The sequence below is a fragment of the Leucopleurus acutus genome, assembly GCF_964270905.1.
Source record: "Leucopleurus acutus genome assembly, chromosome: X".
In the NCBI taxonomy this organism is placed as follows: domain Eukaryota; kingdom Metazoa; phylum Chordata; class Mammalia; order Artiodactyla; family Delphinidae; genus Leucopleurus; species Leucopleurus acutus.
In genome coordinates this window covers 14,903,098-14,926,296 of record NC_139148.1, presented here as the reverse complement: position 1 = coordinate 14,926,296, position 23,199 = coordinate 14,903,098, and the positions used below count along the sequence as shown (strand labels likewise).

Below are 23,199 nucleotides of genomic sequence, written 5' to 3'. Positions count from 1 at the left end.
GAATTCTGGACCCTGTTATTGATTCTACCTGGTACGGTCAACAGTTGTGTGCTGAGCTGAGCTAACTGTACAGGCAACAGATGGGTTCAAGAGGAGCAGCACAAGAGAAGGGCAAGTGGGTGATCACATAAATCACAGGGACAGGAGCTTTCAGAAGGACCACCCAGCTAGTCACTTGGCACAGTGGGGGGTGGGGTGGGCAGCGAGGATGATGGGGGAGGAGTGTGTGTGTGTGTGTGGGTGGAGGGAGCGGTTAACAATAACAGTCTCCTTCCTGAACAGTCATGGGACTCAAACAGTATCTACCACAACAGCTACTACTTCCATAAGGGGTTAAGAGGAAAGAGAATTCAAAAGACTCACCTAAAAAAAGGAAGGAATTAAAACTGACTGAATCAAAGCCAACCAACACTTACAGAGTACTGTGTATGCATCAGGATCTGTGTTAAGTGTTGGAGATACAGAGAAAAACTAAAACAAGGAGTGTGACCTCAGGCTGCTCACAGACTCAAGGCAAGAGACCCACAGGTTTGACGGAGGGCCAGGAAGTGCCAGCATAATCTCCCCAAAAGCAGCAGCATGAAGGCGCGCAGAAGAGGAGAGATGCTTACTCTGTGACACTTGTCCTGCCACCCTCCCGCCCTGCCAGTGTGACTAGGGTGGGTCGGCTAATGTCTGAGAGTAGGAAGTCAGTGACTAATTCTACAGGAGTAATTCTGCGAGTTATCAGGACAAGCAATAATGGATACCAATGTCTTCATAACTTTACAAGAAGAGAAAGCCTGGGATTGTGCGAGTGACAGCAATTCTTCACTTATCTCAACGACTGGGATTTCTAATTAATTTGGTTTACTATTTAAGTGTCAATTTTTAACCCAATTTTGACAGCAGTCTTTCTAAACACTTTGTCTTTTTATGGAAAGTAAGAGCAGCCTATTTTAAAGATATATACTCTACATGGATATCTCTGCTATGTATAAGACCATACAGCTAGAAATGATTTTCCCACTGGGGCCTGAGAAAAAGCAAAAATACCTCTCTTCTCTCTACAGCTATTGTTTAGAATCCTTCTCCCTCTGCACACTGTACTGTTACCTGGGATTATTTCTTGCCTGACAACCTCAGTGCCAACTGCTAGAACTGTGCATAAAAGAAGAATAAACAGGCTCACAGGGAGGGTGGAGGTGTTTTCCCGTTAGTAAAGATGATCAATCTGACTGCATTAACCCTATTTTTGTTGTTCTGAAATATTTTGGCTTATCTCCCAGTTCTTAACTGGATTCTGGACAGCTGAGATGGCCAGAATAACAGCTCTGTGTATCATACTACACTATCCATTTATCACTTTAAAGTATGACATAGTAGCTTGATTTTTCTACTGTAAGAAATGTGGACACTGTACAAATATCCTCTTCTCCAAAGAAATGGAAGTACTACTAACAAGGAGAAACAGACTGCTCTTAGGTAAGTGATAATTTAGGAACAGCAATTCACTATGTCACCATGGTTTGTTCATGTTTTTGTAACAGTTATCAAAAGGCATTTCTCTCAAATATAAATATGGTGAACCAATGAGAGATATTGTTCAAGAAAAAAATCCAAGACAAGTCAAGCTTAATGGATGACTTAGACTAAGTTAGATATGATGCGTGGAGAACTATCATAGCAGCATTATCATGAGGGGTAGTAGGAACAAAAGAATATAGCCAATTCATCCCTGGCAATTCTGGAATTCTCTCAAGCCTCATAACAGCAGTATCAGAGTAAAGGTGACTTGATGAAGACTTATCTAAAGTTCAGCATCCCAACTGTGCCTCTTTTTTAAAACAATTGTTGTTAGGTTTCTACACATATCTAGGTCTAAACAAGCTCTACTTAAACTGATTATCAAAAAGACAGAAACAATATGCTGTTGTTTTTTTTTTTTTTCAATATGCTGTTAAGACTGTTAATCCCACATTTGGATTTAGTTTTGATCTGACCTACCTAATTTTCATATGACTATGTTAACATGCAATCGACGCACTTTTAAACCATCACCACTTCATCATGCAATGACCAAGACGAAAAACAATTCCATCTGAACTTCTGTGTTCTCACAACTTAGATACTATTCTCACGGCTTGTCAAAACCACACTTGAAAACTGTCAACGCCATTAACTTAAAGAAGTTGTACCTGTGCTCTCAGGTTAATGTATAGATCTTGTCTACTGTTACACGTTGGAAGAATGCACTGAAGTTCATCAGCAAAGTAAGTGGAGAGGAGACACCTGGCAAGTCATACTGAAGTTAGAGAACATTAATGGCAAAAACCACGGCTGCTAACGTTAACAAGTCACAACGGTGCCAGGCACTGCTCTAGATGCTTTTGATGTTTGACTTCATTTAACGATCATATTTACCCATGAGGGAGGTGCTATTCTTAGCCCATTTTACAGACAAGGAAACTGAGGGGCAGAGAACTGAAGGTCACATGGCCAAAAGGTGACACTAGTCAAGATATCCTATTTCCAGGGTCTAACCTCTGAGTCATTAATGTTAAAACTCTCATTTTATAAATAAGGCGATAGATATAAAGTATGCTTACAAAAGAAAAAGTATTCATAGCTTTAAGAAAACCGTTTTTATTATTGTAAAAATAAGTAAGTTATTTTCCGCATAGGGCATGGTAACACTGAAACCTTGATATAACCCTGCCAACAGGGTCCAAATTGTGTGAATTCTGGCAGTAAACAGCAGAGATGGAATCTGACAGATTGGTCTCGTTCTCAATTCAGTGAGTTACAATGAGGCACCATTTTATTCTCTTGGTGGGGAGCTTAGCAGCTGTATGAAATACTTAAACACCCCTCACATCTAGATTCTGGGAAGTCTTTCTGGGGAGCTGAGAATATAAAGTCTACATTATTAAAAAAATAGTCCTACCCCAAGACAAGATCTGCTAATGAGACTTGATGTATGTTATAATTCTCTCCTTAAATTTTTATTACATATGACACAAAGATTAAAGGATAAGCAAAACTGGCACATCATTTTATCCTCTGACTACCAGTACATTTTTGTGGTAGCATGAAGGGTTGTTCCCCTATTTCTCTCTTTTCACCCTGAATGAAAGTCAGGCGGCACAGAAGTACAGGACATGAGCTTCGGAGTCAGAACGCATCTAGGTCTAGATCCCGGCTCCCTCCTCCCTGTTTCTGGCTGTTCAGCACCAGGCAGGCTCCTTACCTTTTCTAAGCTGCAGTTTCCTCATCTGGAGAGTGGGAGGCACCCCTACTTCAAAGGCTGATTGTGAGTACTGAGTGAGACAGTGCACACAAAGAGCTAAGCAAAGTGTCTCCTACATGATTCAACAGCAACAAGTGGAGAAGACAGCAAAGGACATCAATCATGTCAGAAGAAGGCGATGGAAGACTTATGAGGTATGTACTGACCCAGGATATTTTCTTTCTTTTACATCGTATTTAATATAAATGGTGAACATGAAAGAAACTATTACAAATAATGACAAATCACATTTCCCTTATTAAACAATCTCTCTTTAGAAAGAAAGGCCTAGCAGGGGAAAGAATGCTAAAAAGTTTTATCCAGAATTTCTATGAAATCTAAAATCTACAATTAGAAAAAAGAAGAGTAAAAACAAGCTAAAATACCCACCATGGATCAAATGCTGGTTGTCTTTTTGAGTGATTAGTTCCAGAACTGCTTTCTGACGGTAGGGAAGAGACTCTGGTTGACACATTATTTTCATGGAAAGAATTATCTGGACGTGGAGATGGCACTGAATGAAGAAAAAGTAAGCCACTGATATACTCTTTTGGTTAAAGCAGTTCTCATGTTGTTCTATTGCACTTTCTCTCACACAAACAAAATAAACTAACAAAAAGATAAGTCAAAATCCTTATTTGCCCTTCATATAACTCGTACGTTTTCTGAGGCTGGAGGCATTCTAGGGAGCATTCCCCCCACCTCCAACTGCCTATGACAGTAACTTGCAAGGGTCAATTAACACCAGGCAATATATATTCAAGGCATAAATTGATATATCAGCTGATAAACTGGAGAACATCGTAGGAGACTTAAAAGTATGAATATGATCCCCATCTCCCTGTTTTGACATTCTTTTAAGTTGAGGCTTTCTTACATCATAGGCCCAACTACGTAAAATCTATTCTTAGTGTGAAGTGATTCTTAACAGTATGTGTACTGGAATACACAAACTACAGTTTAACCCTTGCCACTTGGGAGGTGGCATCAATTTTATATTTTTAAAAACTCAATTCCAAAGAAATTTGGTTATTTTTACAAAAATACTATTTTTCTCTAAGTTTTCAATCCAGGAATAAACAAAAAGACAAACCACAATGTATGTGAGTAAATACTTTTCTGCTTTTCTTTGGGGGGTGGGTGGGTATTATCTTTTTCTATCAATTTCTAAGCTTGGTCATAAATGAAAATATATTGCAAATTTCATCACAAAAGGAATATACAGGCTGTATATAAAGACAAATGACACCATACTACTTGACTCTTGGCCAGCAGGACTGAAAATGGGAAATATACTAAAAAATCTGTCGTTTCAATGATACCACTAAATCTTCATCCAGTTAGATTTAGTAGCATGATTGAAACAAGCGATGTCTCCAAATGTTTCACCTAGTTAAATCTTTTCCTTCTATTTCTGGACTTTCCAAAATAAAAATGTTCTTCCTGCCAAACAGTGAACTCGATTATGAGGGGCTTTGCTGATAGTAACCTAGTTAATTCACTTGCAATCAAAATAAAACTGTGTTTCTAGAAGTCAAGGACTAATTAATTAATTGAAAACTTAGTTAACATTTTAATATTAAAGTATACTCTCCAGACATCTATAGAAATAAAACATGTATGATCCACTTTGGACGTAAAACTTACAGTGAGAGAAGAAAAGACTTGCTTATATGTACACTACAATATTTTGTTTAATTAACTTTAAAAAAATTTTTTATTTATTTTTGGCTGTGTTGGGTCTTCGTTGCTGCACGTGGGCTTTCTCTATTGTGGTGAATGGGGGCTACTCTTCATTGCGGTGCAAGGGCTTCTCATTGGGTGGCTTCTCTTGTTGTGGAGCATGGGCTCTAGGCACATGGGCTCAGTGGCTGCGGCACGCAGGCCCTAGAGCACGCGGGCTTCAGTAGTTGTGGTGCACGGGCTCAGTAGTTGTGACTCGCGGGCTCTAGGGCGCAGGCTCAGTAGTTGTGGCGCATGGGCTTAGTTGCTCCGCGGCATGTGGGATCTTCGTGGACCAGGGCTTGAACCTGTGTCCCCTGCACTGGCAGGCGGATTCTTAACCACTGTGCCACCAGGGAAGTCCCATGTTTAATTAACTTTAATATGAATTAAAATTTTAGTCCCATAAGGTTCTAAAGTACCCATGGCATCAGAAAAAAGAATAATAAATGCATCAAAAGGCATATTCAATGCCTTATACTTTTCTCAAAGGTTGGGCTAGGAGGGAACAGAGTAGCCTTATCATTCAATATACATTATGTCCTGCATAACACTTGTATGCATTTATTTAGCTCAGGTTCCTAGTTAAAATGACCAAGAAGTTGTCCGTGTTACCCCCCAGTTCCTGCCCTTTCCAGCTGTCCTCCCAGATCAACAGAATAATGAGAAGGTGGGCAGTGTGGATGTGGCAACTGTAGAAGGTTGTGGTGACCTTTGAAGGAGGCTTTGAGAAGTTGAGCCTCACGGACTCAGGAGGCTTACTGAGTGGGCTTACTGCCAGTCTCACCACTAGGGTCTGAGGATTCCTGGGGGCTCCCACTCTATTACTACATAGCTCCTTAAAGGTGATACCTTTCTCTCTCAATCTGTCCTAAATCCATTCAGCCACTGAAACATCTGTTACAGTTGTCAAACATCAAAGCACATTTTTTGTTTTTTTGTTTGTTTGTTTTTATGGTATGCGGGCCTCTCACTGTCATGGTCTCTCCCGTTGCGGAGCACAGGCTCCGGACGCGCAGGCTCAGCGGCCATGGCTCACGGGCCCAGCCACTCCGCGGTATGTGGGATCTTCCCGGGCCGGGGCATGAACCCATGTCCCCTGCATCAGTAGGCGGACTCTCAACCACTGCACCACCAGGGAAGCCCAAAAGCACATTTTTAAGGTCATGCAAGTACACTTGAAGATTTTCTTTCATCCAATCAACAAATATTTATGAAATTGCCAGGCAGTGTGCTAGTCAATGACGGTAAAAGAGGAAAAGGTAAAGGGCCTTGTAACCTTGTGAGAGAGAAATGCAAACAAAGAATCAGTACCATGTGGTGTGTGTCATGTTAGAGACAGAGGGCCATGGGCGGAACAAAAGAGGGAACACTTCACTTCACCTAGGTGGGCAGGGAAGCCATCACACTGCAGAGGACCTCAAAGCAGAATCTCAAAAGGGACAGAAACAAGTTGTCCAAGCAGGGGGAGTACTGCATTCAGGTCAGAGGAGGGCACGGCCTGTGTGAGTCCCACAGGCTGGGCACCAGAGTGGAGGAGGAGGAGCTGGAGAGGATAGCAAGGGCCAGGGCAGAGAAAGTCTAGAATGCCATCTTAGGGAACTCAGATTTTGTCCTGATGCCAATGGGAAGTCGCCAGAGGACTCTCAGCAGATGAGAGATAGAGGACTGGGGCTGGGGTGGAGGCAATGGATTGTCCTGCTGTATTTTTTTCCCTGTAGCATTTATTATCTTTTACTGCTCTATGTAATTATTACATTTAGTGTTGCTCTCTCCTCATGAGAATGTGAGCTCTGTGAGGGTCGAGACCTTTGGCTGTCTTGTTCACTGATGTTCTAAATTAGAAGTGTCAGACATACAAGTGACATCGATAAATATTTTAAGACTTGGGACTTCCCTGGTGGTCCAGTGGTTAAGAATCCGCCTTCCAATGCAGGGGACGCAGGTTCAATTCCTGGTCGGGGAGCTAAGATCCCACATGCCGCAGGGCAACTAAGCCTGCGCGCTGCAACTACAGAGTCCACGCGCTCTGGAGCCTGCGCGCAACAACTAGAGAGAAGCCCCCGTGCCACAGTGAAGAGCCTGCGTGCCACAAAGAAAGATCCCGCGTGCCACAACTAAGACCTGACGCAGCCAAAAATAAATAAATTTAAAAATATATATGTTATGACTTAATCGAATGAATGAGTGGTGTGGTCAGAACACAGCTTCAGAAGGATCATTCCAGGGACCGTTTTGATGGTGACCTTAGAGACAGGGAGAGCAGTTGGGAGGCTACTCAAAGTACCCAAGTCAGAAGCCACAAGGGTCTGAACTAAGACAGAGGGAACCAAGGCAGGGAGACGAGGTGGAAGGCAGTAGTGCAGGTAAGAATGACACTTACCGGAAGTCAGGGCAGTGAAATGTAGGGGAGAGTGCAGCCTGGATGTGTAGTGAGGGGGAGAGAAGAGAGGACCCTGATGGGTGCTAGGAGCTGGGTTTACCTCGGTAGAAGCTGCCAACTCTCCTCGGAACAGGATCATTGTACAGGTGTCTGTTTTCTTTGGGGACAGTGCCATCATCAGAGTGGGGGTCATGATACGCTCCACCCTGAGATAAAAAATAGGTTTACAAAAAGTAAACAACAGAGAGATAATGAGGTAGCCTGTGAACGTAGAAAGGTGCCTAATTGATCTATAATTTACTCCGGGATCTATTTAAGAGAAAACTCAGAATTATGGCATGAGGAAAACTGCTTACTTTATAAGCCAGTTCGAATAATCTGTGGTAGATTGGGTACGAATAAATCTTACAAGGTAGACTGTAATGATGTTGAGTGACCAATCTTTACAGACATGTTCTATTGTACAAGGTAGCAGCTCTAGAAAATTCAGACCTCAGACTTCTGCCGTGAATGGAATGAAGTGGTGCCTTCTCTGGAGGACTCCTTAACGGAAGATCGCGCCACAGTCATCTCTGGAGGCAGTTGCTCTCCGGGCTGGAAGTCAAATTTCAAAGGATTTATAAGAGTGTCCTGTTCCTAGGGATGAAAATCACCTAAATCGCCATGGGTTTTATTTGGTATAACCAGTACCTTAACTGGCTAAAATTAAACATGTGAATTGGTTAAAACACAAATTGTCCTATAAAAGAGTGAATGATCTGATGAATGTAAAATAAGTCAAACAAATGTCACACAGATGGAAAGTGAAATTCTCATTAAAGTTAATGTAAGCAGGGAATGAATTACTCTGAAAATAGTTCAATTAATTATTAAAAATAAAGAAAATTATCTTCCTAATATCTAGAAAGTCATGGTCTGAGTAGCACTCAATTAGAATAGAGATTCTGTTAGTTAATCCAAAATTTCTCTAGCAGATTTTAGGCTGAGTTCTCAAAAAAGAACTACAGATGCAAAATTATATTTCATGAAGGACTTACATGGCAGATTAAGATGAAAACAAATGTTCTTTGGATATATCAAGGAATTGAATCAGTACCCTTAATAATTTGTCTTAAAAATTCCCTAACTACTGCAGTTTTTGTACTTAAGTTCTCTTCTTAATCTTCTCTAGGTTAAAGGTACTTATACTTCATGTATTTTCTTAATAATCACGACAGCACTCATCTCCGGAGACACTACCTATTTCTCTCAAGGAAGTGAGTCACAAGCTAAAAGCAGCCTTGGTCCACAGTCGTGTTCATTGAGGGGAAAGTAGCATTTTCTACCCTCAGAAAAAAAAGATTAAGGAATAAAATTACCAAGCCATTCAGAGGAGCTAGCTGAATTGCATATCTGTATATTATGCACAGAAAATTATTTTGAGCCTTACATGGTGTGTCAAAACCAGTTTATTTGAGATTTAAAATATGGTTTTCTCTTTCTTCCCCTCACTCCCCAAATGTACTACGAAAGGATTCTGGGCAGGAAATTACCCAATGTAGCCTTTCTTCTTTCTACTTTGTGACAAGATCTCATTTGAATTTTATCACATGCATTGTTTACAAAGACCTCTACATCTAACATAAACTCTAAGCGACAGAGCCAGTCCAGTCCCCTTGCTCTTGAAGGTGCCTACAGTACTTTGCAAGAGAGTGATTCCCATCATTATTCACAGCTTCAGTTACTTTTCAAGCCATATGCCATCTTTGTGCCTTTAAACTTGTACTTTCTTGCAGCTTGGCACTGCATTTCCTGAACTGGACTTAAAATTCAGTAACAGTTGGATCTGTGTTTAGCCGACAGTTATTGTTTTATAATTAGCTTATTTCCACCATGTTCATGAAGCCTTTTCTCTAGCACTCTCAGAGAGCCAGTCCATTTGTCCATTTTCCAAGGTATAGTTTTTTTTTTTTTTAACTTCTTCTCTATTTACACTATGCTTAATGCTAACACACTTTACTGGCTTTGACCTCCATGTAACATCTATGTGTAGCTGCCAGACTCTAGAGATCTTTCTAGGCCCTAAATGATCCCTTCTCTCTAGAGGGGCTCCTCTGACGACTGCTCTGACTCCAATCATGACATCTCCTACCCCTCCTTTCACCTGGGCCCCAGACAGTCTTTCCAACCTCATGGAGAACATCTCTGCATAGGGGCCCAGGGTCACTCTTCAACCTCAATATGTCAGCATGACATGATGCAAAAAGCTCTGGCCTACAGACCTGGACATTGCCTCAAGATCCCAGCTCCACCCTGAACTAGTTGGGTAAACTCGGGCAATCCACCTAACCTCTCAGAGCCTCAGCATGCTCATCTGTGCAATGGAGGGGTTGAATGAGGTGACTTCAAGTCCTCTCTTCTACTCTGAAAAGGAGCTCCAAGAAGAGAAAGCTTGAAGGCTTCCTTTTTTCTATATTCAATCTTTCAATTCACAAGTCCCGTTTCTACTTCTGAGGAGTCTTTAGACCCACACTTTCTCTGTCTTCCCACTGGCACTGACTTAGTCCAGAACGTATTTCTCCTCACCCCATGCTTGGATTATTGCAAAAGCCACTCTAAATCTTGCATTTTTTCACTCAAGCCACGTGGCCAAAGTTGCAATCCCACAACTCACCATGCTACTTAATGTCTCAATTATCCTCCTTAACTTCCAGATACCCTTTTTGGCCCTCCCTCGAGCCTCTTTCCTGATGTCCACTCTACTTTCTTCCACTGGTGAAACCCCCAACATCTCAGAAGTTTCTGCTCAGATTCCACCCCTGCCCCCTGGGGGCCTCCTACAACCCCCCGCTGGGACTGTGCCACTCCCCTCTGTCCCTGTTCCCCTCTGCCCCTGCGGTGCACACAGCTCTAGCACAGTGTGGGCATGCAGCCTTACAGTATTATTACTACCTATCTATTGGCAAGTGTCATCCCACCACCTCCAGCCCATACATTCTAAGAGGACGGGGACCACATCTTTTTCATCAGAGCCTATCATTGTGCCTAGCTCAGTAAATGCCTGAATACGTCTTCATCCTTTAGCCACAAAACCTCTCTCCACATCTGAGCTCTAAGCAAGACCTTCAGTTGCTCCTAAAGCCACTTCTGATTGCTCCTGCTCACAATGACCTCTCCCTGTCCTCAAGTACCTTTTATAGCCAGTGCCACAGAAATGTGGTTCTTAATTAGTTCATTTTTATCATGTATAATTTAATCTTCCTTGAGAGAAGATAAATTTCTCAAGAGCAAGAACCCTGTCTCAGACTCTTTTGAGTGCCCAAGAATACCCAGCATAGAGAAGGTATTCAGTGTCTAAAGAACAGCCCCCATCATCCCAGAAGCAGTAGCAACAACTAAGACATATACTCTGTGCCTGGCATAGGGCACACAGTGCTTTATACACCATGTTTAATCCTCACAACAACACTCAGATGAGGTATCAAGGCACAGAAAGATTATCACTTTCCCAAATTTACAGAGTTTGAAGCACACTGCAGGACTGGCTGCCGGGCTTTCCAGCTCAAGATCTTAGCTGCTTTGCTATACCAACTGCTCAGTTATTGACAGTCTCCCCCTCCCCAGCACTGATCTTGCTAAGCTTCCCACTGCACAGTCCATCTTATTTTCTGGAGCTCTGACACACGCCGATGAACCAATTTTTGTATCTTCTAAAAGGAGAGTACTTTTCCTACATGACACTCTTTTCTTCTTCTAACACTGGTTTTTCTCCACCTTCATTTCTTTGATGCAGGTGAATGTTTCATATCACGAAAATATAATTTTAAAAATATGTGTTCTGTTACAAGAATGCTGCTTCTTTTAAATAGGTTAGTGTCAGTTCTAGAGTCTGAAGATCAGTAAGATAGAGGCAGCATTATGCTAAAAACATTGCCTTGGGATTTAAAAACAACCCAAAAGACTGAAAATTAGCATTTATCCTGGCCTGAAGTTATATTTACCTATCGTTCTGGATAAATTTAAAACTTTTCAATTCAGTTAAGATATCGAGTAAGGTATTAGCAAAAGGGTTTGATTTAAGCAAATGTGGTTTGGACAGATTAGAGAAAATTCCCATGAATTCACACTGAATTTTGAGAAAATTAAAAACTAACCCATATAGCTGATGAATTCTGTAATAAATCAAACTAGGATTCTCTAATGCAAATCAAAACTACAATTAGGTACCACCTCATGCCGGTCAGAATGGCTATCAATAAAAAGTCTACAAATAACAAATGCTGGAGAGGGTATGGAGAAAAGGGAACCCTCCTACACTGCTACTGGGAATGTAAGTTGGTGCAGCCACTGTGGAAAACAGTATGGAGGTTCCTCAGAAAGCTAAAAATAGAGCTACCATATGATCCAGCAATCCCACTCCTGGGCATATATCTGGACAAAACTATAATTCAAAAAAATACATACACCCCTATGTTCACAGCAGCACTATTCACAATAGCCAAGACATGGAAATAACCTAAATGTCTATCGACAGAGGAATGGATAAAGAAGATGTGGTACATATATACAACGGAATACTACTCAGCCATAAAACGAATGAAATGATGCCATTTGCAGCAACATGGATGCAACCAGAGAGTATCATATTAAGTGAATTAAGTCAGAAAGAGAAAGACAAATAACATATGATATCACTTACATGTGGAATCTAAAATACAACACAAATGAACCTATCTATGAAACAGAAACAAAATCAGGGACATAGAGGACAGACTGGTGGTTGCCAAGGGGGAGGGAGGTGAGAGAGGGTTGGATTGGGAGTTTGGGATTAGCAGATGCAAACGGGTATATACAGAATGGATAAACAACAAGGTCCTACTGTACAGCACAGGGAACTATATTCAATATCCTGTGATAAACCATAATGGAAAAGAATATGAAAAAGAATGTATATATATGTATAACTGAGTCACTTTGCTGTACAGCAATAATTAACACACTGTAATTCAACTATACTTCAATAAAAAATTAATGAAAAAAAATAGTACAAAATATGAACAAAATATGCCAGAAAGGAACATTTAAGAAAGGAAAACGGATTTTGAAAAAAAGCTTTCTGCGTTGAGTACTCAACAATTAGCTTAAGTAACTAAAAAAAATTTTTTTAACAGATTAGTCCTTCAAATATTGCTTCCTTAAATGTGTCCTATCAAGAAAGTATGACCTCCTGCAGTAGGGACAACTGCACACTGACCCCATCACATCCCCGCACCACCTTTCCATGATGAGCCGACAGATCTGGTCAAGGTCCTAAGTTGTACCTGAGGTGATAAGAGCTGCAGGCTGTTGGCTCTGGCCGCCATCCCTTGCCCTACGCTCAAGCTTCCGTCCAAGCCTTTGGCTCTCACTTTGTCCCGGGTCACGTACATGGAATGCCTGTGTGGACGCTGCTGGGAGGAGAAGGGGCTGGTGTAGCCAAGCCCATACGAAAAGGATTCATGAGGCGCAGACAGCGAATGTGAATGGCTGCTGTCCATGTGTTCGGGCAGCTTCAACTCCTCCATCGTCTTAGAATGCCTGGTTGTGGTTCGGCGTGAGTCAAGAGTGCCCTCACTTCGGTTATTTCTCCCCGAGGGGCTGAGCAAAGTTCTTGTGTCGCTGTGCCTGGTGAGGGTTGGGCTGGTGGGAGAGTTCAAGTCCAAACAGCTGGATGGGAAGTACCTACTGGTACTGGACTCTGCGATCTGGGCCCTGGCTTCGGAAAGGTTGCTCACAGACTTGGAGTCACTCAATGCCCCATGGCTTTTGGCCTTGGTCCTATAGGAAGGACTCCTAGAGGACTGGGGAATGGTGTCGATGTAGCTATGCCGACTCTGCTTTTCACTGGGCTGCAGCGTCCCGGCTTTGCTCTGAGAACTTTCCATAAATGAGTGCCGGTTCTGCTGAGATCTGCTGCTTGATTTGAGGTACTTCGTGCCCGGGCCTTCCGAAGGCTTTGGGTCAATATTAAAATCAAACTCTGTCTTTGATTTGGCTTCTTTTGGGCTGAGAAGGTGTGGTATGTTGTTGTTGGTCAGATCTTTGCTGGTAGGCCCAGGCTGGCTGCCCGCTTGGTAGGTTTTGGTGTGCATGGGACTAAGAGTAGCTCCAGCAAGGTTTCCGTTCAGGAAGCTTTCGTTGGCAGGAAGACCTTCGTCAGCCCGGGGCAGACCCACACCTAGGTTCTGGATGTCCTTGCTGTTAGATCTGTGATGAGACTGCAAAGCCGCACTTTTGCTGGCTTGGTTTCTATGTCAAAAATGAAAGAAGTATATCAGTTTCCCTCAAGAGCAGAGGCACAAAAAGTATCATTAAAACAAAAAAGAACAAATACCTAAAACACTGCAAAGACTAAAAACAGTAACTCTCTCAAACATGTGACTATAAATAACATGTAATCTATCAATAAGAATTAAGTTGCTTAGATCAAGTCACTCTGCCACAAAGCACTGGTCCTGATGAAGTGCTTTGGCATTCTTAAATGCTCAGCTAACTTACTGCCAACACAGCTTCTAACTGATAATCTGGGCAAACATGCTTTTGCTATGTTGGTGCTCACATGCGTGTGTACTGTAGAAAGCCTGCAAAGAAGAAGAGGGCTGAGCTATAGGCAAACTCTTTATGACTCTTTGTCTGCTTGAACATCAGAAGGAGACATTTAGACTTGCAGATCACTGTGTTCCTTGAACTTCGTTTTTATTTGTAAAACTCACAGCCTGCCTCAGAGATACACACTCACAGCACATACACACAAGCACCAATGTCTTTTGTCTTTAGCCTGTATAATCAATGAATGAGAATTCTACCAAGGTACTCAAGAAAAGAAAATGATACTCTGAAAAGAAGTGTGAACTGCCTAGTGAGGTTTGTTGGAAAACAGGATGATCAACGTTTATGTATTAGAGAAGCAGCAATACTCGGGGCATGTCAGTGTCAGATACCTCCTGTACACTAAACAGGAGCATGTCTCTAACAGGATCACAGGGATCTAAACAGGTAATTTCTCTCCAAAAGACACAATTTATTCTCTTCTTCATTTCACACTTCATTATTACAAATGGGCTGAGGCTTCATCTGGACTGAAATCTTTAGGACTGAAAGCTTCATTTCCTACTTGGTTTAAAATACAAAATATAAATCCTGAGGAAAACCCTGTCCTCTATTTGAAAGCTGAAGCTGACATCGCAGCAAGGTCAGTTTGTTCTACTGTAACTATTTAAAGGACCAAATTGTGGTTTGAGATAGGTAAGAATGCTTTTAAATGAACAATAACTTACACAATTCCCTTTTTACTATGCATTCCAAAAAATTTGCTGCATAAATTGCTATTGCTAAAGACGGTTTGATCTGGGAGAGTTTTGTTCCCATTGCACACTAATTAGAGGAAAAGTCCCATTTTTTTCCCCTGTAGAGTGGTAATCTGTGAAACTATGCCTTCCTATTTTGTCTATGAGAATCCACTCTTTCAGGCATCAAAGGTAAGGGCCCTCATCCTTTCCTCCTACCTTGCAGAGGAGTGTTAAAAAGTATCTGATATCAAGCATGCCTGTAATAGTGTGGAAGACCTCATCTCCAAAACGCACTTACTAATATCTCTCCCAATTGGGTCACAAAAATTGCAACATTAAATAAGGTCACTTAAATATGAGCTAACTGGCAGGATCAGAGGCCATGGATACTGACAACTGATTTGTCTGTCTTCTTCTGTCTTTTTCCGTGACTGTATCTACTGCCTCATCTTGATTTACAAGCAAAACCTAGAAAACCTACAAAAATAAGTGTTTTACGGTTTATCTAGGAATAATACAGAAGATATTGCTGTTATTTTGGGTGAAGAAAATCAATTTTGTATAGTTTATTTCAACCTAAATAAAATGTGAATTTTGTTTAAAAAAGAAAAATATGAGCTAACTAAATGGCAGACCCAGAAAGAAATTACAAAGAAAGGAAAGTTTCACTTTCTGTTAAATGATGTTAACAGAGTCTATCTCCAGATCTATAGAGGACAGTCCTCATGTCAGGTTTTAAACCATTAGAGTTGTTTGTCAACTTACATCCTGGTAACTAAAATATCTCAGCAACTTCTCAAAATACCCAAATGATGATAGACAGTCTCACCCATAAATAGATGTAAGTGTGTTGGTTATTTCCCACGTGCCCAACCCCCAGTCCATTCTCCATTCCTCTCTGCCCCAGCCTGGGTCTGGGGAACCCAACACTGAAGAGTGTCACCCAGCCTCCCTTGTCACCTAACTCCCAGTTGGGCTTAGCAGTGCAAGGGGCTGGGGGCTGTCTCCCCCGGCAGTGGCTCCCTGACTCAGATCATAGCTGTGCCTCTAGATTACAGCTCCCACAGGGTGGTTTCCCCTGCCTGGCTCCCCTGGACTCTCACAACCCTATTTCTTCCTCTTTCTCCTTCAGGCCTAGAGAGGGTAATCGCAGAGATAACTCATGCAGATGTTGTGAAATGTCCAAAGCGCCAAAGAGGACATCCAGAAAAGGGTAGAGAAGAGTGAAGATAGCTGCTACAGCTTTTGAAACTCTTGGAAACACTGCTCTCAATGTGGAGCACAAACCTACGTATGTTACGAAGAACATATTCATAGTAACGTAAGATATAATTTCTAATGTGAAAAGAGAGGCTATAAAGTTACGGTGGAAACATTTGTCACAGAGTTAGGTTTCCCATAAATGTACAAAGTGCCTAAACCGCTATTCTGAAAGTTTCTGTCTTGGTATTAATCTGAAGCCACTGAGCTCTGCACACAACTCTTACATCGAAAGGACATCATATTGTCTTCAAATTGGAGCTCTGCCAAAGCACAATAAAAAACTGCTTTAGAAATTCCATATATCTCTTTGACACACAACTGTAAGGAATCTGTGTTAAACTGCCAACCACTTAAGAGGATTTTATATATAAACCCTTCTTAAATGGTTGGCAGGATGGATAGATAGATGGTTAATTTCTAGTTAAAATAACTTTTCAAACCAAACATCAAAGACGCAAAACTACATTTTTATGGGGAAGACTGGCGAAGCAGGACTGCTGAGAGGGCAGTGTGTGGCAGGATGAAGCACCATCCCACCATGTCCAAGGTGAACGGAACCTCAGGAGAGTCTGAAGGAGACTTAGGCAAGGGCTAGGTAATGCAGAGTCCACTGCTTCTCCTACAGAGACATGAACGTGGAAGACAGAAGACAGGGTGTGTGAGGATATGTGTATGACGATACTGGTGTGTCTCAGGGACAAGGCAGGGCACCAACACGATATGGTGCCCTGAACATCTCTACAATGGTGCTAGGAAGTCCAACGGAGCCATGGTTTGTGCAGAATTAGTGTCCCCAACAAGAGCTTCCATGGAGGAAATATGGACCGTAGGCAAGCGTGGAGCAGAAATATTTCCAGATATGTGTAAACTGAGCTAATGGTTTCTTTCCTAGAGAAACCAGTTAGGACTGTTTCTTTAATATATTTAATACAGTGTCAAGACCTGAAAACAAATTCTTCCAGAGATTTTTATTTACTTATAATTTTTATTCTCATCTGCTTCAAAAGGAGATTTTGTAGGACTCCTCAAAAACCTATATGAACCGTATCCTCATGGCCACACACATCCTCCTTGACAGATGCCTGAAGAGGGTTCCCAAGGAGAGCCATGGACCCCCATGGGGATTTCTCCCAAGTGAGTCATTACAGGATGAATACACAGGCCTCCTTTTATGGTATGGTTATACCACCCATCACTACAGCACAAATCAAAAATTTATCATCAGTCTACTGAACTTTCTATTGAGATCCTTCTTCTTTGCAAATGTAAACTAGAGGAGTCAAGTGACAATCAAGGTAGAAGGGAGACAAAAGCACCTGAACTGGGAGTGACCCCAGATAAGACACAGGCATAATGTGAACCTCCTAAACTCAAAGGAGCAACTGAAAGATGAATACTGGTCCTTGCCTTAGTGCACTGATCTCATGGAAACTGACAACAAAGTGAACACAAACTTGGCGAAATAGAATTTGAATCTGCTCCCAGGCCTCCTTGAAAACAAACAGGTAAGAGTGTTTTATAAGATGTGAGGGAAACAATGACCAAACCACTCATTTTAAATAGAGAACAGCTATAAAACACAATCACACCATCGCAGTTAAGCAGAGAAAATACAGGGTAAATGGTTATTGCTTATTTATAGATGCACTCACAGATCTAAAAAGTACCACGTCTTAAGCTTTCAAAATTCCAATTGGTTAAAAATAATTGTTCAGGGCTTCCCTGGTGGCACAGTAGTTGAGAGTCCGCCTGCCGATGCAGGGGATGCGGGTTCGTGCCCCGGTCCGGGAAGATCCCATATGCCGCGGAGCGGCTGGGCCCGTGAGCCATGGCCACTGAGCCTGTGCGTCCGGAGCCTGTGCTCCACAACGGGAGAGACCACAACAGTGAGAGGCCCACGTACCACAAAAAAAAAATTAATAATAATTGTTCTATGTGGAGAGAAAGGGGGGGATATGGGAAAAACTTATATAAGAAAAGCTTCATATTAAGAATTATTGTTTTCTACTTCTCTTCTAATAGTAGATAAGATAAACTATTTCCTATCTTCCATAATTTAAGCAATGCTAGATGACAAGACCAGCTTCTTGGAAGAGGAAGGAAGACAAGGAGAGGAAGGACCTGCCCCTGAAAATGCAGCCAACAGAATTAAGGAATGTCAATTTTGGGGAGAGAACCTGATTGCAGGGTCCAACTCCTTGTGCCCCTCCTTGCTTCCCCTGCCCCAGGAAATAGATGTTTTTTTAGAGATTATGCTGAAAATTACATTAGAAAGCATCCATTTTAATCACTATCTACCAAACTAACTTTACTATTTCTATATTCTTATTCTTATGAAAAACTAATTTCTCAACTCAATGATTAAAAGACAAGGGCAACAAAAACACAAGCCCCTGCTATGGAGCCAGAACTACTTGGTTCAGTTGCAAAGGTTTTCCTAGGTGCCTTCCCACCCACCTGTGTTTGGCCTCCTCCGCTCCCTTCAGGAATCCCTTTGCCCTCACCCATCCTTCTTCCTCCAGGAATCACCCCTGGGTCCCATGTACACAGGATCTTCTAGCTTATGAGGCCAGAAACCCCCTTAGTTGCTAACCCATGCTACCTTTCCCAGGGAATGAATAGGTTTCCCTTGGAAAATCTTGTAAAAGATAAAGTCTTTATGACCCACACAACTCTTTAATTATGGTTCTGAATCATGCAATAAGCATAAGAAAGATATTTCTGAATAAGGAGGGCTTTCCTTCTTTTCTCTAATTGCATCATTTAAGCAGCCACCTCCTCCACCTACTTGTAAGACCAATACTGCATCTGTATTTCCTTAAAAGGGAATATTTACCTATTAGACAAAGTGCTGCTTTCCACGTGGTAAGGTTTTCTTTTTGCTGACCTTGAAGGGGAGCGATCCAAAAGTCTCTGGGTTTGGAATGTAGGGTGATTCAAACACTGTTCTGTCAAGTATCTGTCAGCTGGGTCCAACTTCAGTAAATTCTTAGGAAATAAAGTTAGGGTTGGAAAGAACATCACAAAGTCAAATTTAAATTGTAATAAAAACCGTATTTCTTTTCCTTATAAAAGAAATACATGGTCATTGCAGAATATCTAGCAAACAGAGTTTAGTCCAAAAAAAATTTTTTTAAAGGACTATCTAAATCACCCATAACCTTACCATTGTTGTCCTCTGGGAATATGCCCTCCCAGCCCTTTAAAAAATATCATGTATATATTTTTTCTTTTCTAAAATCTGGCTTATATTATACAAATAAGTTTTGTATACTGTACTTTTCACTTACTAATCAAAAATATTTTTTACAACATAATTTAAACATCTAAAATATATTTTTATTTTTGGATGCAACATGCAGCTTGTGGGATCTTAGTTCCCTGACCAGGGATCGAACCCGAGCCCTCGGCAGCGAAAGCACGGAGTCCTAACCACTACACTGCCAGGGAATTCCCTAAAATATATTTTTAAATAAGTATATATTCATATCAAAGAATATACATTCTTCATCTTTTTCTTGTCCTCCTCTCTGGAGGCAGCCCATGGTACCAGCATCTTGTGAATCCTTCCACAGGTACTTTGTACATATCTCTATCTGCTCCTTTTATTTTATCCAAACAGTAGCATACACACAATAGGCTGCACTTAGCTTTCTTTCCACTCAACATTAGATCTTAAGAGATCATTCCATATCAGTAAACAGCCTCAATTTTAGATGTACCTTAGGCAGCATTTTGTTTTCCTTCTTTTAGTATTGTGAACAATGATGCAACAAATAACTTTACAACATGTTTTAAATGACTACATGGAAGTTTGTGGTATGATTTATTTAATGATTTATTGTTGGATGTTTAGGTGGCTGCCACTTTGCACTATTATAATTAATGCTGTGATGTACACCTGAAATCATTGCATATATCCATGATCCCTTGCATAGGATGAGTTCCCAGATATGGAACTGGTAGGTATGCAAACCCTTAAGGATTATCTTCTATGTGTTGCCAAATTACCCCCTAGGAAGGTTGTCTCAAATAGTACTTCTCTGAGCAATTGAGAGTCTACCAATTTCCTGGCACCCTCATCAATAATAGGCATTATCATTCTTTTTAGCACATACTTATAAATTACCTATTTAAAAAATGGTATCTCACAGCTGTTTTAATTCATATCTTTGATTAATAGTGAGGTTGAATATTTTTATGTTTACTTATATTCCTTCTTTTCATATTTTTCTATTTGTGTAATTTTCCTAATTTATTTGTATGTGTTCTTTATTAAAGTACTAATTTTTTTAACAACTAAAATGTTTTCTTCTAACATTATTTATCTGATTAGTAATTGGACAAGATTTTAAAAGGTGAATCATTATTAAAATTAATTGATTTTGGGGCTTCTCTGGTGGTGCAGTGGTTAAGAATCCGTCTGCCAATGGAGGGGACATGGGTTTGAGCCCTGGTCTGGGAAGATCCCACATGCCACGGAGCAACTAAGCCCGTGCGCTACAACTACTGAGCGCATGTGCCACAACTACTGAAGCCTGTGTGCCTAGAGCCTGTGCTCTGCAACAAGAGAAGCCACTGCAATGAGAAGCCCGCGCACCGCAAAGAAGAGTAGCCCCCCGCTCACTGCAACTACAGAAAGCCCGCAGGCAGCAACGAAGACCCAACACAGCCAAAAATAAGTAAATAAACAAACAAATAAATAAATTTATTTTAAAAATTAATTGAGTTTTATTGACAAGTTAGGCAAATACATAAAGAAGCATAACCTACATAACCTAACACAACTCAATAGAGCACACTGACATTTGTTCTTTTAAGTGATGGGCATTTTCCCTCAGAGAAAGGAGAAAGGGTGAAATTCCAGCATTCCCAAATGCGTCTCTAGCTCACTTTCATTGGCTTTGCCCACAGTCAATTTCTTTGTGATCCACTACTGAACAGTGAGAACAAACCTCAATTTGTTCTCAATAAGCCAGAATTCAATTTCAGACAACCACCTTCAACCTAGCACCACAGAAAATTTGAATTCTGATCCTATCGTATCCTATCCTATGTTGACTCAGACACAACTCTAAAATTATCTCAATGCTTTCTCCTTCTTTATTAGAAAACAAAAACTGTGGAGGTATATGAAATGATTTTGGTCTTACTGGCAGTTAAGGCAGTTAATATCAAAATGGTTTCAACTGTATGGTACTAGTTAAAAACAAAGGAAATTAAAGTACATACGACCTTTTAGAAGCTAAACATCTACTAGCATTAAAGTGCTATTTTCATTTATTTAAGATTAACAAGGGTAGAAATTGCTGCACATACAATGAACTATTTTTATATTTATGAACACAGCTGTTAATTTTCAAACACCTGGAAGGATGAGGTCATTATGAGGAAAGTATGAAACTTAGTAAATAGTTTCAAAATTCAGTATTTGGGGGAAAAAACAATTTTAACTAAAATAGAGCCCATATAATTATTGTAGCTATTCTTTATATTATTAGGAGCTTTGATTAATTCTGGTAACTTGTATCCCCACTAAAATGGCTGATACGTATAAATAGACGCAGGATGAGACGGCCATTTTAGGTATTTATATATGGACAAAATTATCAAATCTGCTTTAGGGGATGGCATAGAGAATAAATTTCTTCATGAAAGGATAAATGGTACTATTTATTTTTCAAATTCATTTTCAAAAATAGCTAAAAGACAAAAGGAATAATTCTATTTATATAACATTCAATAATAACAAGGCAGTATTAACCTTTGGTGATAGAGGTCAAAGTCCTGGTTTCCAAGAGTGGGAAGGGGCACCTGGGAAGGGGTCATGAAGAGATTTCCGGGGTGTTAATAATTTCCTGTATCTCAATCCGGGTGGGGTTACATGGATACGTTTACATTATAAGGTCTTACTCTGAGGTACATTTATAATTTGTGTACCTTCTAAATATACGCTTCAATAAAATGTTTATTTAACATTAAAGAAATTTGAGGGTAAATATATTAAATGAATGGGAATTCAACTGTTCAACTTTCAAACTGGTGTAAATGCATAATGGTTCAGGTTATCTTCGTATTTCTATCTGTGTTAGCGTTTACCAGGTGCTATGCTGATACTTGGTAATTACATTTGGTAATGATTTAACAAAAGAAGTTCAGTTATTTTTAACTAAAAGAGACAAAAGGTAGAAAACACGAAATTGTATTTCAGTTCTTCTATTTTACTCTATTTACATTTTAAAAGTTACCAACTAATTAAAGCCCTGATAAATAAACACTGACTGTGTGAAAGAACATATGACATAACGCAAATGATTTAAGAGATAATTTATGCCTAATTAACCTTAAAGAGCCTTGAGGATTTTTTAAATAGCATCTCTCAATCTGTGTTCAGAAGAACTAGTGCTGTAGCATTTTATTTTTTTTTAAGTATTTAGTATTTAATTAAATTTGGGAAATGCTTCTTTACTGTGGGATTTCTGAAAGCCTTTATAAGTTAATGAATATTGTGAATCTCTAAGAAAGGTTATATGGTAAGTGGCCTTTCCCAAAGGCCACACCCCCTCGCCCACCTCCGCCCCCACACCTATTTACACAGGGCTCCTCGGAACACAGATTAACATAGTTTTAAAGCAGAGCAAAGTTCTGAGAGTGCTGCTCAGCAATTTCCAACTGTGCTAAGTATGCCTTTAAAGGTCCTGTGCACAGTGTAAACTCCTCTGTTTTTGACAGTTGACTGAACGGGCAGAAAATAAAATTGATCCATTAACTAGTATCTTTTTTTCTTTTTTTAATAAATTTATTTTATTTATTTACTTTTGGCTGCTTTGGCTCTCTGTTGCTGTGCATGGCTTTCTCTAGGTGCAGCGAGCGGGGACTACTCTTTGTTGCGGTGCATGGGCTTCTCACTGCGGTGCGTGGCTTCTCTTGTTGAGGAGCACGGGCTCTAGGCGCGCGGGCTTCAGTAGTTGTGGCGTACAGGCTTAGCCGCTCTGCAGCATGTGGGATCCTCCCGGACCAGGGCTCGAACCCGTGTCCCCTGCACTGGCAGGCAGACCTCCAACCACTGTGCCACCACGGAAGACCCAAGAAGTATCTTTTGAAGGTCTACTATCAAATAACTAGCACTTGCTTATGCACTGGCTGGCTGCAATGAAAACTGGAGAAATATGAAAAAGTAGTTCTCACTCAAGGGGCCATCTACTTGGGTAGAAAAGCTTGAATAAGAAACTGTGAGAGAGCTTCCCTGGTGGCAC

The 23,199-nt window shown here is 40.7% G+C and overlaps 1 protein-coding gene across 1 annotated transcript in view; it reads right to left on the bottom strand.

Moving 5' to 3' along the window:
- The window catches only part of CDKL5 (cyclin dependent kinase like 5), a gene marked incomplete at its 3' end in the record, with an annotated part of 182,957 nt that overhangs the window by 11,223 nt on the left and 148,535 nt on the right, over nucleotides 1-23,199 (bottom strand). The window contains exons 11-15 of the mRNA XM_082864224.1: nucleotides 18,780-18,931; nucleotides 12,674-13,640; nucleotides 7,866-7,967; nucleotides 7,474-7,579; nucleotides 3,659-3,782 (exon numbers count right to left, since the gene is read on the bottom strand). Of these exons, the coding sequence (XP_082720350.1) occupies nucleotides 3,659-3,782; nucleotides 7,474-7,579; nucleotides 7,866-7,967; nucleotides 12,674-13,640; nucleotides 18,780-18,931 (1,451 nt within the window). The remainder of the gene's footprint in view (nucleotides 1-3,658; nucleotides 3,783-7,473; nucleotides 7,580-7,865; nucleotides 7,968-12,673; nucleotides 13,641-18,779; nucleotides 18,932-23,199) is intronic.